The 17404-nt window shown below is 43.4% G+C and overlaps 1 protein-coding gene across 1 annotated transcript; it reads right to left on the bottom strand.

The window, feature by feature from the left end:
- Window positions 1–1173: 1173 nt before the first annotated feature.
- On the bottom strand, window positions 1174–16406 carry HSDL2 (hydroxysteroid dehydrogenase like 2). Its single transcript, XM_082498042.1, has 11 exons — window positions 16370–16406; window positions 11741–11904; window positions 11232–11330; window positions 10983–11097; window positions 8443–8546; window positions 7419–7517; window positions 4705–4899; window positions 4139–4210; window positions 2588–2785; window positions 1927–2055; window positions 1174–1480 (listed from the first exon to the last, which is right to left on the bottom strand). Exons 1-11 carry the CDS (start codon window positions 16384–16386, stop codon window positions 1368–1370), a joined length of 1305 nt encoding a protein of 434 aa, XP_082354168.1. The 5' UTR covers window positions 16387–16406; the 3' UTR covers window positions 1174–1367.
- Window positions 16407–17404: the final 998 nt, after the last annotated feature.

The following is a 17404-nucleotide window of genomic DNA, read 5'->3' as shown; positions in this document are numbered from 1 at the left end:
GCCGACAGCCGTGCTGGTGTCTCAGCCAAACACAGCTCGCTCCCAGGCAGGGATGAGTGCGCTGCTGGGCCCAGCTCAGTGTGGGTGCTGGACTGGGAACAGTCACACAGCCCAGCAGTGCTGCCCCCTCCCGCTGGGGGGGCCCTTGCCTGCACTGCCATGCTGCCCAACATGGGGAAAGCCAACCCCTCCCTCCCTCTGCACCCCAGCCCCTCGTACCCAGTGAGAAAGGAATCTATCTTCATTTTTTTCAAGATCCCCAAGACAGCAGGACACAGAGGTGAATTTGACATTTTCTGTCTTATTACCTGAATTCAGCTGCGATAGAAGCAATAAAGATGCAACCTTCACAATACAGGTCACAAGCAGTTTTAGACAAGCATATGCTTTAAAAAATTATAAGCTATTGGACCGTTAGGATTTATTTCTTAATTCACTTAGGTCTTGCAAGCTTCTCAGCTTGCTTAGGAGAGTAAAATGCTCTAAATTCTGGGCAGTTCTTTTGGCGACACTAAATGAACATTTTAAGAGGTTGGTGCATACGGCTTTGTGGATGCTGTCACACACAGTTGCAGACCATGTGTGCACTTGTCCACTTACAGAGTGGGGCCATGCGTGCTTTCACTAGTGAGCTTCAATCTTTACCAGCCAAAGGGAGGGAAGGGGAAGGGGCTGTCTGCAGTGACGTAGGTTAATCCTCGTAATGCTAGACGAAGGCGCTGTGGAAGGCAACACCTTGTCTGTGGCAGACGGGGGCAGGGGTGTGTGTCTATTTCTACACACGCGCACGTGTGTGTAACTTTGCACAAAAAGAAAACTCGCATATCGCTCGGTACGTCTTTGCAGCCTAACTCAGTGCAATACAGAGGAACAAGAACTAGTGTCGGTAATAAACTCAGGAAATCAAAAATAAAAATTAATGAGATGTTCATTTACCAGGGGTAATTAGGGCCCTACTAAACTGACCATATTGCTTCCACTTCTAAGCCAGCTCAGGAATCTCTGCATGGCACTTAAATCACAGAAACAGATCTGCAGGGTGACAATTGCTCCCCCCACCTTTTTTATGGCATGTCTGTGTGAGCAACTATGTGGGAAAAAACTCACTTCAGGTGTCCCTCATTGATCCAGAGGAGCAGAAGAAAAGAAAACACCTGCAACCTAATACATGTATTCTGGAGAAGGAATTAGTTTAATCACAGACAAACACCTTCTTGTCTTAAGCAGATCGAGTTATTTCTTCTCTAAAAATCTCACATTTTATCCATACTTATTATATTGCATCAGAAAAAAACAAGGATAACCATTTTAAAACAGCATTGCAGTTATATATGAAAGGCCACTGTTCTTCTAGTAAGGGTTTCCCCTCACAGTTTAGAGTTAAGCTGTGTCAGCATCTTCTCGAGCTTTATTGCTAGTGTCATGTTACCTTTAATCCTTAATTTTCCTGACATGAAGGCCAGGGTTGGCTTTAGTTTACCTAAAAAGAAGAAACAGAACCATCAGAAAACCAAAAGGAACTGGAGACAGCACAGAAAAACATAATGCCACTTCAGTGAGACCTAGCAGCTATATTGCTACCAAGTTCTGCTGTAAAAGCAGTGCACATTTAGGAAAGACAGATTACAGATATGCAGAAAAAGAAGTCCAACAGACTGACTGAATTCTTTATGAAGTTGCACTCGCTGCTAAAATTTAAATGCCTGTTAATAAAAGCAGTATAAGCTTTTGTGCTCTTCTGGCTCACAGAACAGAAGAGTTCAGGAAGATCCGAGGAGTTCTATCCTACACAAAAGCAGCCACAAAAAGCAGAAAGTTCCTCCATCCCAGCATCACAAAGCGAGGAAGCCATCTATTAACCCATCAGCAGGTGCCATCTGGGCACCAGCACCTGCACTTGCCCTGGTAAATGCTTTTGTCACTCACCTGTGAACATTTTCACAAAGTCGGCACTCGACATGCTCATAACCACATCAGCCGTCACAGGAGGCTTTCCAAAACCAGCGCTCCCACCCTTGGTTTTCAGGTCAATATACCAAGTGCCTCCTTCTTCACCTGAACAGACAGTGAAAACAGGTGACAAGGCAGCAAAGAGCGCTGTGCCCTCCCTAATCCTCTTTGTCAAAACAGCCACTGCCATGTCCATTTAGAGCAGTTACACAATACTACGTATGCTGGCGGTGTTCTGCTAGAAGTTACCACTTGCCCCACGTTCTGCATGCAGGCAAAGCCAGCCTCTGGCAGCACCACATATCGGGGACACAGGCAGAAGAGCCCAAGGGCAGCACTCTGCTGACAGAGCTGGGGGCAGCTTTTAACCTGACTCTGTGAGCACCCCTGTCTGTAGTCATGCTGAGCCTCTGCAGTAGGGCCAGCGCTGTGACAACGCCTGCCCACATATGGCAGCAGTGGCAGCAGCTTCCTACCCGTGCTGAAGTTGGTCCTGAGAAGGAGCATCACACAGAACAGAACAAAAGGAGCTCTGTTTCGGGATCAGCTCGAAAAGGCGAGTGTTTCTGTTTGAAAACACCCAGTGCCTCTTGCTAGGTGCGTGAGCATGGGAAGGTTTTACTAGTGATGGTCTTACCAGATAGTTCAAACTGAAAGACACCCTGAGTAGTTCTCACGTACTCTTCACTCATCGCCCCCTGAATAACTCTGAATGTTTCTGCAACAGGACTTGATGGCTTGGCTGGACCAGATTCTGTGTTAACCTTAGCTCCATCTGGTCCTTCATGCTGGGATCCGCCTAATTTCTTCTCCTCTTTGAATGCTTGGGAAGCACCTACAAGAAAGAGATTATTTTCCTCTTTCAGCTGCAAAACACTTTAAAACTGCATGTAGAAACATGTGTAGAGAGCTCCATTTGAAAAGATTTAAGCTTCACAGTAGGGAAAATGAATATTTTCCCATTTCAGTATTAATACTGATAAAGGAGGGGTTTTGCACCTGGGAATCTAAACAGGTGTAGAGGACTAAAGGTAATTCTACAATATATTTCACATCCTAATAAAACAACAGAGAAGTGACAATAAACCACAGCAAAATTCTAATTCTGACTGTTCTCAGTTCATTACAAAGATTTACACAGTACATTGTTTTCTAATGCAATCCATACAGTCCTGACAGCACTCATGAAAAACAAAGCAGTGTCTTTAATAAACAACACTTTCACCTCAAAATACTTCTGTCTCGTCTATTTTGCTAAGAACATGAATATTTTCATTAATTCTTCTGCAAAGGCTTCTAAGCTGTAAATCAATTCATTGCTTTAATCGGCATTTTACTATACCACAGTGAACATGCATATTTAACAACAAAGGACAGTGTTTGCAATTTATGGGGCTGATCAAATTGAATAGCCTCTAAAAACATTGTCAGAGGTCTCTTGGTGTCTTAAGTATCAAAAAATAGTTAGGGTTATTCTGTGAGTCCCTACTCACAGACCAGCATTGTGAGGCCCAGGGAATTAACACCATCCATCCCTGGCAGAACAGCCCTTGTGTGACTGCTCAAATAATATCTTCAAGGGCGAGGGACTCTGTTCAAACTTTGCCTCCTCTGCCTTTCTCTTCTCCGTTTTGGCACTCGTACGAAACCTGTTCAGCATTCTTAGTTGCCCTCCTCCTTGACACATTTCTGAACAAGCAAAACCAATGCTTTTCTAAAAAAGAAAATGTCTCCATTTCACCTAAGAGATATTTAAATTGTGTACATTGTACAAGTTTCATCTAAGAAGCAATGAAGGCTCTACGTTGTGTTGTTTTGTATAAATTTAGCAAGGCAAATGAGACACTCCTGCAAAATGTGCTGTTTGCCATTTAATTTCTTTTTCCAGCAATATTTACCTGTGACCTTAACACTACCACAATTCAGATGGTTAAAAAAGGATTCTTCAAAATAAGGCACTAATTTTTGTATACCATGAAAGTCACACAGGAGGTAACATTCCTTCCCTAGCTTTAAGTATGGAGTCACTTCTATAAATCATACCCTCCAAATTAGAAAAGGGTTTCTGCCAAATAGCTTGAGCGGAGTCCAAGCTCTTGGGAGAAAGGAAAAAATAAAGAACAATTTGAAAGAGGGGGTATTCATTATTGTCAGAAAGATCAACTTTTACACACTGTGCTTTTCTTACCATATCCTTCCTGTTTCATGGTTGTCATGTCAGTATCAACATCCAAGAAAAAGTCAGGCATCAGGGGGTGACCTAAAAGGGAGGAAAAATGTAATATTAAGTCCAAGTAAAGTTGGACAGCACAAACAGGAATCCATTCCATACAAAACTATAGCTAAGTTTGGAAGTAAATAAACTACAATTTGAAGGAAAGACATAGCATTAACACATTTGGAGTTTGGTTCATTTAAAATCTGACCATGAATCCTCTTAAAGGTGCAACAAAAAACATCTGAAGAAGGAAAAAAAATAATCTATCTCACTAGCTGTTAATATATGCATCTACAGTGCAGGTACATTTTCTTTTCAATAAAGGTTTTTTTTTTTTTATTTAATAGGCACTTGATGATTTGAGTCTCAGTGGACTTGTCATATGTGCCTTCCAGGAAGGCATGTTCTAAAAGCTGAGGCAAAACAACTTTTTACAGAATAATTTAAGAGCCCCTAGAAACAGAACTATATTAATATTCTCCATGTGGCCTTTCCTCCTTCCTAAAATTATTTCTCATCTTAAAAATCTATTTTACCTGGTGCAATTGCATAGGCATCAAAATCCTTAACTCCTTCTTCTCTCAGCAGAACTTCATCAATAATGAAGTTTCCCGTGAAACTTTTTGGTTTTGTTAAAATGCAATATGCAGCATCTGCAAGGATGTCTGTTTTCCTGCATTGTTTTTCTATTCCAGATCCTCCCAGCATATCCATAGCAGCTGTATGTATGGCTAGAAAGTTTGGAGGGTAAGAAAACAAAGCTTTAACACTGACAACATGAAATTCCCATTTTTCTGGCAAGTACCAAACTTTGTTTTCCTTTCATGTGAAAGGCAACTGTAGGAAGACAAAGCTATGAAATACTACCGACCAACAAATAATTCTCTACAAGCACCAGTGAAAAATAGAAAACTATTAAAGGAACCACAAAATGGAATGATGGGCAGGACTTTTTGTGGCGTTCACATCCCTCTATCTCTCTATCAGTGCCTCACCCCATGGATTTCCTCCAGGTGATTCAGGACAATAAAAACTAACAGGACAACTGTTTTTCTCAAAGTGAATGTATGATACATCAACCATTAAGAGGTATTTCCTTTGGTGATTATCACACTGAAAATCTTGGTGGTTAACTTTAGCCTTGTAATAACTCCCATGACATACCAAAGTGTCTCTCCTAAGTTAATGAGGAACCAAATAACAAAAACTAAAATAACATGTTCAATATTCCACAGAAAGCCTGTGTTAGACCAAAAAATAAAATCCAGATCTCCTAAGCTTCTAGTTGTTTCATTAACCAATTCTACTAACTTCTGCACCATTCCATTAGTCGTCTTTATGCTTCTCCTAAGGGAGCTACTAACACTGGGGCATGTTCCAGTCTAAGTCTGTACTTTGCTCTTCCGGGCTGAGATATCCATTCCATTTTCTTTCATCCTGTTCCACAGAGAGGCTGGTTGGTTGTAGCTTTTGGCATTTGCCATGTTACTGTTTTTCCCTCATACGGTTCTGCTTCATGACTTTTTCCCATCTGCTGTTTAAGACTCAACACTCTGCCCCTAAGTTTTGGGACAGATTCGCAAATCCTCTCCTACACCTGGGGCTGGCAGGTCCGGGAGGTGGAAGGATAAACCTGATTTGAAATCACTTTTGTCCTCCTTTAAGTGTTTCCATTACACATGAAGTAACAGCAGCTTTGATGCAGAAATGATCCCAACATCCCTCAAAAAGCAAAGAATAGGCACTGTGCAGGACACACCTATCTCAGCTGGATCATCCACCTTCCAAAGTAGGAACTGTGAAACAGGACAGCAGTCTTCAACGCTGGCCAGAGAGACCCTGCCAAAGGGTTTTCTAGGAAAGCGCAAGAGTGGGTAGATGTCCTTGTTAACTCCCTTATTTTACTCTTCCGTGGTGAGGATTAGTCCCTAGGTTTCATTTATCTTTGACCAAACTCAGCTTCTTTTTTTCAAATCAACAGAACTGCTATAAACACACACCTAAATAAAAAGTGGTGAGTAGAGATACTGTACATACACCTCGGTCTCCCTAGGTCTTTTCCTCATTTTCAAGGACAGGAAACAAATTTGCCTTTCTTTGGTCCTCTGAAACGCTATCTGTCCTGCAAGGTTTTAAATTTTTTTTTAAAATAACTACCAACAGTTCAGAGAATATTTCTGTCAAATACTCTGATGAAATTTACCAGGTTCCATTGACCTGAATATATTCCACTATTCTGAGGATTCCTTAACCTGTTCACTCTTCCTGGCTCATGCTTCTGCCACTTCTCTGTTAATGTCAACTACTATTCTTCTGAGCACAGTATGCCTACATGCACTGACTGAAGCACAAGGTACTGCCTCATAGTCTGGCTGTACATTGTTCCACCTATTTCAAATAAAGTGCTGCTGGTTTTCCTCTAGTGCACACAGTGTCCGGTTCCATCCCAGGATACCTCTATTATTCATATACACACTTAGTGATGGGATTGCTCCTTGCCCTTTTAGATAGATGGAGAGCTCCTGGCACCTTATTACCAGCATACTTTTGCATGGTTAAAGAGCTGGATTAATCAACAGATTCTGGCATCCATACTAGCACTGAGACTAGTCACATTTGTATGAGATTATACTGGACTTTCTAATTAAGACCTTTGCAACTGTATTTTAGATACAGTGGAAGTCTGTAACTCTCTCTCTCTGGTGACCACATGAAAGTAGTGAACTTTCTCATTTTTGGAAGATAAAACTTTTGAAAGAACATTTTTTGTAACGGAGATTTTTTTATTATTATTATTTCTGCATTTACAGAGGTATATATCTTGTCAGTTCCATCTACGCCCCGACAATTTAACTATTAAGGAATTCTAAATAGTACTACATACACAGACGTTTAATACCTACTAATGAAAGCGTGCTACTACTTTCGTGATTCTGTCCAAACCAAAACTTGGGGGCATGAGAAAGAGCACAGACAAGCCATACACAAATACTACATAGCTGCTTCAGCCAACTAAAATGGTTGAATGGGTTGCAATCTAGCTGAAGATGAGTTTGAAGTGGCAATGGCTTAGTGAGAACTAGGAACCAAAACCAGCACCCATGCAGGATGAACAAAGAACATACAAAAGAACAGCTCAGCCTCCTGAATCAATTCCAGAAGTCTGAAGTATATTCACAGTAAAATAAAACCAGCTATAGAAGACCAAATACAGAAAGTCATTATGCACCATTAAAAAAAAATAAATCACCTGTTTTAGGCCATAAAGCATTGACAGCAACTTCTCCTCTAAATTCTTCTGCCATTCCCAAGACACACATGGACATCCCATATTTAGAAATGGTGTAAGCTAAGAAAAGTATGAAAAAACCCATTAGCATTATCTAGTAAGATAAAAATTTATACTCTATCAACAAAACTTTAACTATGAAGAAAAGAAAAATCAAATTATTTGTTCATAAGGAAAATTAAGTTTTTGGGGACAAAACATTATCTCTCTAGAGTCAAAAGTTCTCCCTTCTCCGCACCACTCCCAGCAGATACGAACTAGTTCGCAATCTTTTCACTACAAATAAAATGAGATCTATACGTATGTTGACAAAAACAGTAACCCAAGCCTACCTGTACGGTTGTTTTGTTCTGCTTTTTATATACAGCACACTGACAAAAGTGCTCCATTTTTTCAAGAGGCCTAAGGCATAGTAGCTGCTAACGACCAAACTAGTATTCTATAGAAAACAGGGCAGGGCAGAGGGGGAAAGGGCAAAACTGTTGGGGGCAAAGAACTGGGACTTGCTGGAGGAGTGCAACATGACAAGTGTCCAAAACTGTAAGGTTTTTTTTAACAGTTTTAAAATGACCAAAATTAACCTCAAGACAATACAGGGTCCCTTTCCACCTCAAAATTAATTTCCATTTAAAAGACAACATTGAGCTTTACCTCTCTTAAATCAAATGTGAAACTGAATTGGTAAGAAAGTAGGTTTGGGGTTTCAAAATCTATTTAGAACAGAAAATATTTTGTAGTCTTAAGAATTCCCATGAAAAAGCTCTTGAAAGCATAAAAAACATTAGGCCATGAAACCTGCACTATGTTTTCGCACAAAACAGTTTCTTTTAGGTGACATACAAAACACTGGGGAACCATTAGTGCCAGTCTGTACATAGTACTAAAGAGAAAAGATTTGGCATTCTGGGCTGGCAATCCTGCATATTTCACCAGGTATTTATGAGGTTCTCAAAAAATAACAACAAAGGCACTGAATGCTACTCACCACAATGATTTTTGAACCACATGGGATTCATATTCATAGGTGGGCTGAGGTTCAGGATATGGGGGTTCCTACTCTTCCTCAAGTAGGGAAGGCATGTTTTAGACCTGAAAGATACATTCAGACAAATCAGTCACCTCTTATTTTATGGAATACCTATAATAACAGTAAAAGCCATAGTAGCAGACCAGTATTTTCATGTTCATGAAAGTCCAACACTAAGCTGAGACCCTGCCCTTGTATCAATTATTTAACTGATACAAAGAACAACAACAAAAAAATCTGTCCTAGCTCACTTATCTCAGGCCTGGTATTCATTCCTGCTAACTGGACCACATTCTCCAAATAGTGCAGCAGCATCTACTAAAGCTGACTCCCAGATGCTCAGAAGCCATAATCCCCTTGCAATAGTTCTGGTAGGGGCAACAAAAACTATGAGACAACAAGCAAAATTAACAGTGCAGAGCATCATTTAGTCATAGACATATTCTCTTCTGATCCCATACCTATTTATTCTTTAAAACCATGTTAAAGAAATAATACTATATAGTGAAAGGCTATTACAAATATTCCAAGCAAAACTGAAAACCTATTCTCTGCTGACTGGAAGAGTCAACTTCATTCAACTTAGAATTTACACATATCTATAAATCATAACTTTTACTTTATAGAAACTGTCATTTGACTTCACTTCTAGCACTTGGGTTCACATTTGCATGTGATCTCTGCTGGAGAATTTTTAATCAAGCTTCACAAGGAGAACAGCACCACAGTGGACTACACTACTGATCTACTATTCACACATTTCAACAGGACCCACGCATACTGTCAGCCACAGAAGGGACACCTTCAACTGCAAAATCATTAAAGTAGTAAAGTAAATAATTTACCACCTGCTTAAATGTCCTGGGGTCTCAACTTTTTTCAGTGGCAGTGTTAGAGGTTCACTAATAGATGTCTCAATTTCTTAATGCAGAGGAACTAAGAATATGTCAACAAGTATAATCTGTAAGGTGGAACGTCCTTCCTACCTCTGCCACACAGACAAAAATCTACACCTTTTTTTTTCTAAGCTATTATAACTTTCTCACCATTAAATTGAAAACAGATCTCTACAAATTATAAACAGAAGCAACATACAAAGCAAGTGGAAGAAAAGGCTGAAATACTTGACTATGTCTTCCCAACTGACAGCTATAAAAGCAATGGCGAAGATCATTTGTAACTTCCCTTAAGAGGCATTAATCTTCCATATACTCTTCCATTTGCAGCAATACAGAACCTGCTTTTTAATCTTTTTAAGGCACAGTAGTACCCAACAGAAAGATAACCTTAAGAATTCTCCATCAAATACCTAGATGTACCATCAAGACAGTGATGGTAGATGTTGGGTGGTGAGGAGGAAACGGTGCTTGCCACTGGCAATACAGTGGAACCCATTCAGAGATTTGGCAAGAGCATTTATCCACAGAGCATTTTCTGGAATGCCAGGCTCCAAAACCAATTTTCCTTTCTGAGGGTAGAACTGCTTAGACTTATAGCCTTTCAAAAGCAGACATCACAGGGAGGAAGCACAGAAATTCCACTCTGCAAAGCTGAGTCTTTCTTCCACCCTGCTCCTCTCTCCATGCTATCTACATGCTGTGCACGTCTCTCTAATTCAGAGAGGTGCTATTCATATGTGTTTTTACACTACTCTAATGCAAATCCCATTACTGATTCTTAGCAAAAGAATATTAAGGAATCTGATAACCAGATTCACCTGCACAAAGGAGAATGACAGACACTATTCTAGATAAAACTTTGATACAAAAGCTCCTGATCACATCAAGCAACAATTGAATTTAGAGAATCTGCATCATCCTAAGGGCTTTTTTTTTTTAAACATAACCCCATCAAAAATCAAAGTTTTCATTTGAAAACAGAGCAACTTTAAATGACATCCTGTAAATCCAGAGATGATCCCACTTACTGAACTGATTTCCAAAAAACTGAGCAAACAAGAATCACAGGAGTTGTGAAATCAAATCTTGGTATGGTAATTTAAATAAATGATAGAAGTGATAAGCTGAAAGTAGGAGCAGAACACTTCAGATCACTTTTATTTTAACTATGGTAAGTTATGTCTCTAGAGGTGAGAAAGAAGCTTATGAGAAGGAAACGGGGAAATGAGGTGTTGCTCTTAATGTAAGCAAAGAGTTGTTCATTTTTGCTTAACATGAAAGAGCAGACAGCTTTTAGCAAAGCCAAGTAGGAGCTCCATTTGAAATAAACTAGTTTCCGCTTTCTACTTGCATGGAGGGGCTTGTGAACACTTATTGAGTACAGTAATAAGGTTCCTGTTTACTCCAACTTGCAATTAATTCTTGCAAATATTAATTTCAAATCAGTTGGCCAATAACTGAGCAATTTCCTGTGAGCACATGTAGGATACTTGCACTCCAACTCCAGGGCAGCAAGACAGCTACACAATTTCTCAGAAAAACTGAGATAACATCATAGGTTTTGTTACAATTACTTTGCTTCCCTCTCTCGGCACTTACGTAAGGTAGGTTCCTCGTACATTGACATCCATCATAAGATTGACCTTCTTCGTTTCTGTTTCCAAAGTGCCAGTCAAAGAGATGGCGCTTGCATTGTTCACCAAAATATCAATCCCTGGTTTTAAAATAAGCCATTTCACATTAGCATTTAAAGACAAAAAGCATGAGTAGGGCAGGCTGTTCTTTTCTCTTTTTTTTTTTTTTTAAAAACAATCTGTGTGTTAATGTCTCCCCCACACCTTAGCATACCTCCAAAAGTCTTCACAGCTTTCTCCACGGCATTAATAATTTGCTGTTCTTCCCTCACATTAACGATGCATGGCAAAGCCTTTCCTCCAGCTGCTTCAACTGCACAATTAAAATATTAAACATTTAAAAACTTGTTCTCAGATGGAACAAGTAGCAGAACCTCCTGAGAATCTCTCAATGACATGCTTCAAGGCAGCACTGAAAATCACACTCTCAAATTGTGACCTTTTTACATGTTGCGTAAAGACAAGGAAGCCAAAACCAAATCTTACGGTAAACACATCTCAATTAACATAGCATTTTCACATCCATACACATACATCTTCATAACAGTAATATTTTGATACCTCCCAGCATTCCTGGGATGGAAGAGAAGCCCTAAGCGTATTTTATTGAAGGTGAATTGGAGCTAAGAAAGTCTAAGCAGTTTTCCACTCTGGTATGACAATTAAGCTAGGGCATACACCCAGCCTGGCACCTGAAGCCCACACTCATTTATTACAACTTACTCTCTGCTGCAGCAGTGTAGATAGTCCCTGGGAGAGTAGGATGGGGCTCAGCTGTCTTGGCAGCTATCACAATGTTTGCACCATCCTTGGCAGCTTTCAAAGCAATGGCTTTGCCAATGCCCCGGCTTGCGCCTGTGATGAAGAGAGTGCATCCTGCCAGTTTCCTAAAGGTGAAAGGGGAAGTGGAGGGTAAAGAAGAGGGAGAACAAAGCAAAAACTGTAAATCACTGATTTTTAACTCTGTGAGGGCAAAAGTAACCAGCACAGTCTTCCAACCAGACAAATGCCTTTGTTATTTTACTAAGAAAGCAGCCACTAAAACCAAAAGAAATGACTACAGCTAGAGCAAAGTACAGTACCACTGAAAGCAAGACTGCAAACACTATAAAGCATGAAGGTTACACAGGTCACCCAATTACATTTCTCTCTGTTTGTAAAATGATCCAACATGCTGTTTACAACAGAGCTGCTACATTCTCCAACAACAGAAAAGGAGTAAGTTGTACAAATTAATGCCAGGTTCTGATGAGACAACACACCTACACAGCTCTCTGTAATTTACTAGTCACAGCCCTCTAAACACAAAAAACTGCTATGTGAACGTGGTATAAAGTTCAAGTCCAGAACCGCAATGCCAATGCAGGGTGCCACATGCAAGTGCCAAAAACTTGATTTTCAGAAATGGCAATTATTTCTCTTAAAGTTTTTACACTAAACTCAACAGTTTCCCAGTAACTACATTTAACCCAATGGGTCTCCCAAAAAAAGAGGTCCAATCAAAACCTCTGCAGAAACTAACAAGTTTTAGAGTGTCAGAAAGATGTCTGGCTTACACAAGCAATGTCACTGAATTTTTGAAAAACAAAAGATCAAGTCCCATTAAAAGCATACTTGACAATAAAGCCTCTTAGACCACAGGTTTTCTATGTGAAGGAAGGTGCATTTCAGTGTTTTGCATAAAGCTTGTGTTGCTTTCTATCACTCAGTGGGAAAAAAACAAGAGGTCCAAGTTTTAAACCCCAGTTAGAGAATGCATATATACTATGTGCTACAGCAACTTCACTTTTCACTCGCATCACAAATGTTACACACCAGCCTCTCAGCTTGCACTAGTTTCCCTTTCACTCTGGGACAGGCTTAACTTACTACTTTTTCTCCAGGTCTGGTTTTTCCCTCCAATGTGAGAGCATCCCTCTCTAAAACACTCTTTAGGAGAGTGTTTTCAGAAGGCAGAAAACTGGGATGGGGCAGGGAGGGGGAGGGATCTTCCCCTGCAGTGGCACAGCAAGGCATCTCCAGGGTGCCAGGAAGTCAATGAAGCCCTGTGGGTGCTGCTTCAAACAGCTTTGCTCTGCAAAATTGGGTCCTAGAGAGGCAGAGGAAGAAAGATCTCAAAACAGCACAGCAAATCACAAAAAACTGCTGCTGAGTCGAGTCACATGCACAGTGAGGAAAGTTCATCTCTGCAATACATAGTCAGACCATAAAACTTAGTCAAATAAGGCAAGAATCTGGCTTCTACCTTCAACCAACTGATATGAGGTCAGCAGATTCCACCTTAGTCTGGGAAGAAGCAAATGGGGTCCAGTGAAAGGCAGCTCTGAACAAGAAGGAAGCGGAGGAAAGCTGGTGAGGCTTTAAGCCCCTCCAGAGGCAAGAATGGTCCATTAAGAAAAACAAGTAGATGTACCAGGGGACCAGCATGGCTACACAGAGAACTCGTGACTCAGCTCCCATGTACAAAGGTGTCATACAGGGAGCAGGAGCAAGGACAGGCCACAAAGGAGGAATCAAAAATATCACCTGAGCATGTCAGGGTGGTGTCACAAAGAACAAAGTTCACCCGCAGCTGAGGCTTGTGAAGTACATGAAGGGTACAGAGGCTTCTGCTGTTAACACTGGTAGTAAGAGCAGGCCCTTTGCTCAATGGGGTGGGTAAAAGCAAGGCTTTCAACAGCATCTCTCAAAATATTTTTGCATCCAATTTAAGATATTACGATCTGGATGGGTGCACAACCTGATGGGTAAAAAACTAGTTGGTTGGTCAGGTCAGAGGGTGGTCATTAATAAGTCATACTCTGCCCAGGGACCAGTAACAAGTGGGGTGCCACCTCTACTCCTGGACCAGTCCTGTTTAACACCTTTATCAACAACCTGCAGGAGGTGACAAAATACCCTGGGCGTGGACAAAGGGTTCATAAGCACAAGGCTGCTATCCAGAGGGTCCCCAACAGCAAGTAGGTGAACAGGAGCCTTGTGAAATTCAACAAGGACAGATGCACAGCCCTGCACTTGGGAAGAATGAGTCTCTGCAATGACACAGGCTGGTGACTGCATGGCCAGGGAGCGCCCTCCTGAAAAGGCCTTGGGGAATTTGGCAGAGAGCAAGCTGAGTGTGTGCCAGCAGCATGCCTGGCAACACAGGCCAGCAGCATCCTGGGCTGCAGGAACACCATGGCCAGAAAACTGAAGGAAGAGATTATGACCCTCTACTTGGCACTCATAAGACCACACTTAGATCCTGTGATGAGTTCTGGGTCCCTCAATACAAGGCATGTGTTGACAAATGGGAGTAAGTTCTACAAAAGGAGACAGATGGCTGAAGGCTCATCACTTGTGTGAGAGGGCCAGTTCAGCCTGGAGAACAGCTGCCCCCCAATACCTATGTAGTGACTGATGAGATGGAGCCAAGCATACATGCTGTGGTGCAGTGCAAGAGGATGAGAGACAACAGGTCCTTTAAACTAAAAGAAGAGCGGTTCAAATGGGAGAGGTTCAAACTGTCCTCCCCACGATGACAGAACAGGGGACAGAGCTGTTTCCAGCCCTGGAGGTCTTTAAGACCCAAATGGCCAAAGCCCTGTGCAACCCTGTCTGACCTCTCAACTGATCTGGCTTTCAGCAAGAGGTTGAACTGCAGACCTCTCAAGGTCCCTTCCAACCTGAATTATCCGATGATCCAATCTGGAAGAGTCCAGCTGCAGATTCAATTCCTTTCCCCATAGTATCATTCTATTCAAAAGTCAAGGATCATATTCTACTTATTCTAGTTACACTCTAGTTTTGCCCTCCAACCTTTCCCACACTGGCCATCACCCTCAACTCTTCTTTTTTCTCAGCACAGCTGCATCTCCAGCCTACATAAACTGCCTTTTTCTCCCTAGGCTTACCATCACTACTGACCACATTCACTCTCTGAAGCTCCCTTCCTTCAGTTCTAGCTCCACAATCTCTAATTCTGTTCCTACCACCCACAGAAATAGTGTTCACCAAAATAAGCAATGCCCTACTAACAGGAAAAATTCATTGTCACTTCATCACTTCTGAAACATTGAGCTGACTTGATACTCTCACACTCCTTGTGTTTCTTTTTTTTTTAAAACAAACAAACAAACAAACACTCTTGCTTCTTCCTTAATTTTACTTCTAATTGCATCTCCCTTGAAAAGTTTCATTTATCCACTGCAAGTTGGTATGATAGCATCCACAAAGCCAGATGTACCAACCTCTTAAAGTGTTCATTCAGCATCCCCAAAAGAACTGTGCAGAATTTAGAACATTTTACTCTCCTAACCAAGCTGAGAAGCTTGCAAGACTTGGGATTTATTTCTTAATTCACTTAACAGTCTAATGGTTTACAAGTTTTCAAAGCGTGTGCTTGTCTAAAATTGCTTATGACCTGTATTGTGAAGGTTGCATTTTAATTGCTGCCACCGCCATTGAATTCAGGCAGTAAGACAGAAAATGTCAAATTCACCTGTGTGTCCTGCAGCCTCAGGGATCTTGAAAAAAAATGAAGATAGGCTCCTTTCTCAGCAGGCATGATTGCTAATACAGAAACCTACAGACCACATCAGGGACGCTTGTTACAGCTTGTTTACACATTACGTTAGGAATTTAATGAATAATCCTGTTTATAATACATAGGAACAAATGATACCAACTTATCTTCCCACCTATTAGCACTGCTGGCTCTGAAGAAGGCAGAAAACGCCTCTAAATGAAGATCCTATACTGGAAGAAAACTTGATTGCCAGGTAAGAGGTGCTGGCTTGGAATAACAGATAAAAATAGTTGAATACACATTAACATTACAGCTACAGCACCCAACTTAGACGAAAGCCGTCTGACAACTATTTCCATTGCAAAACGCTCCGCTCAAGGACGCTGACAAACGATCCCCAGGGGAAGACTTCCAGGACCTTTGCCAGACCCCCTCCCCGCCCCCCAAACCTGCCCCCTCATCTCCCGGACTCGCCTCCAGCCCCTCTGCCGTGGTCAAACTCCTCGGCCCGCACCTCCCATGTTACCACCCGCTGCCCGACCACCGCCAACCGGCCCCGGGGCGGGCGGGCGGGCGGGGAGGGGGGGGGGAAGGGTAGGGGGAGAGCAGAGCCCCCTCACAAACCCGCCAGCGCCCACCCCGCCGGCCCAAGCACCCCTAGCCCCCCACCCCGGCGAGGCCTGCGGCGGCTGAAAGACCGCGGCTTTTCTCCTCAGCTTCGCCCCCCGGCCTTGCCCGCCCGCCCGCCCCTTGAGGAGCGGGAAGCGGCGGCCCGGGGTGAGGGGAAGGGGCTGCCCGCGCCGGCGAGGGGCGCGGAAGGAGAGGGGAGGGTTGGGGCGGCTTACCCCGTGTTGGGCAGCATGGCGGCGCGGCTACGGGCCGCCGCGGGGCGGGGAGCGGGCCCGGCAGGGCGCGCAGCCGCCGCGGAGGCGAGGGGCGGAGCGGGCGGGCGAAGGTGAAGGACGGCGGTCCCCGGGCCGCCCGGGCGTGTGTGAGGAGCGGGGGCGGTCGGGGCCGGGGCTGAGCGAGGGCCGGCGGGGCGGTGGGCGCCGCGGGAGGCGGGCCGTGTGTCCGGCGGGGGTTGCCGGGGGTGCCCGCCCGGCTGTGAGGAGAGCGGGGCGGCCGGGTCGGGGGACATAAGCCGGCCTGAGGTTAGATGGGGAACTACACGGAATGAAAGGAGAGGGGTCGAGTGGTTTCCAGCATCCCCCGTTGCCTGCCGGGTGTGCAGAGCGTCACTGCAGACTGAACTCTGTTCCCGGTCCCATGCAAATCGCTGGGTCTTTGCCTCCATCTCACCTTCTGCCGCCTCAGTTCATGGAAACGCCTGTGGCAGCATCATCTGCCTTCTGCCGTCCCCTCCTTCACCTCCTGCCCTCATCCCTCTCATTTCACAGGACTGACCTGGCCCTCGCCTCCAAATCCCACACCGCCACAGCCACACACACCTCTGCCCACATCGCCTCCTCCTCCCTCTGTCGCCTGATGGAGGCTCTGACCTCCCCCTGCCCTTGCCGTGCTGCCCGCCTGTTGCTGCCGTTGGCAGATCTTCCACCAGCTTCCACCTTTGGCTCATCTTTCCCCCTTCAGCTTCCACACAGAGACCTTGCACGACATCCTCAGGAGGATCTGGGTCGCATGGTGAGCTGATGGCAGCAGGGGAAATTACCCGATGGGGCTGAACCCACCGTAGGGATTGAGATGGACAGTTTTCTGGATTTAAACAGAAATCAGGTTAAGGCATGAGCAGATGCCCTAGTCCTTGTGTGTTGATGTGATGGCGGTGGTTGTTTTACTGTCCCTGCAGGTCCCATTGTCACAGAGCTGCAGACTCCCATAGGAATGATGCGTGACCATGCCGAAGGGGCCAAGGACTGCCT

Source organism: Vanellus vanellus (assembly GCF_965231255.1).
Source record: "Vanellus vanellus genome assembly, chromosome: Z".
NCBI classification, from domain to species: Eukaryota; Metazoa; Chordata; class Aves; order Charadriiformes; family Charadriidae; genus Vanellus; species Vanellus vanellus.
Note: the sequence above shows the minus strand (reverse complement) of the source record. Positions and strands in the feature narration are given on the sequence as shown.

Coding starts and splice junctions, on each gene's coding strand:
- HSDL2 (XM_082498042.1), bottom strand. Junction 11,098..11,231: donor AGCTGTGAAGACTTTTGGAG/GTATGCTAAGGT, acceptor TTTTAAAACCAG/GGATTGATATTTTGGTGAAC. Junction 8,547..10,982: donor GTACGAGGAACCTACCTTAC/GTAAGTGCCGAG, acceptor TGTATCTTTCAG/GTCTAAAACATGCCTTCCCT.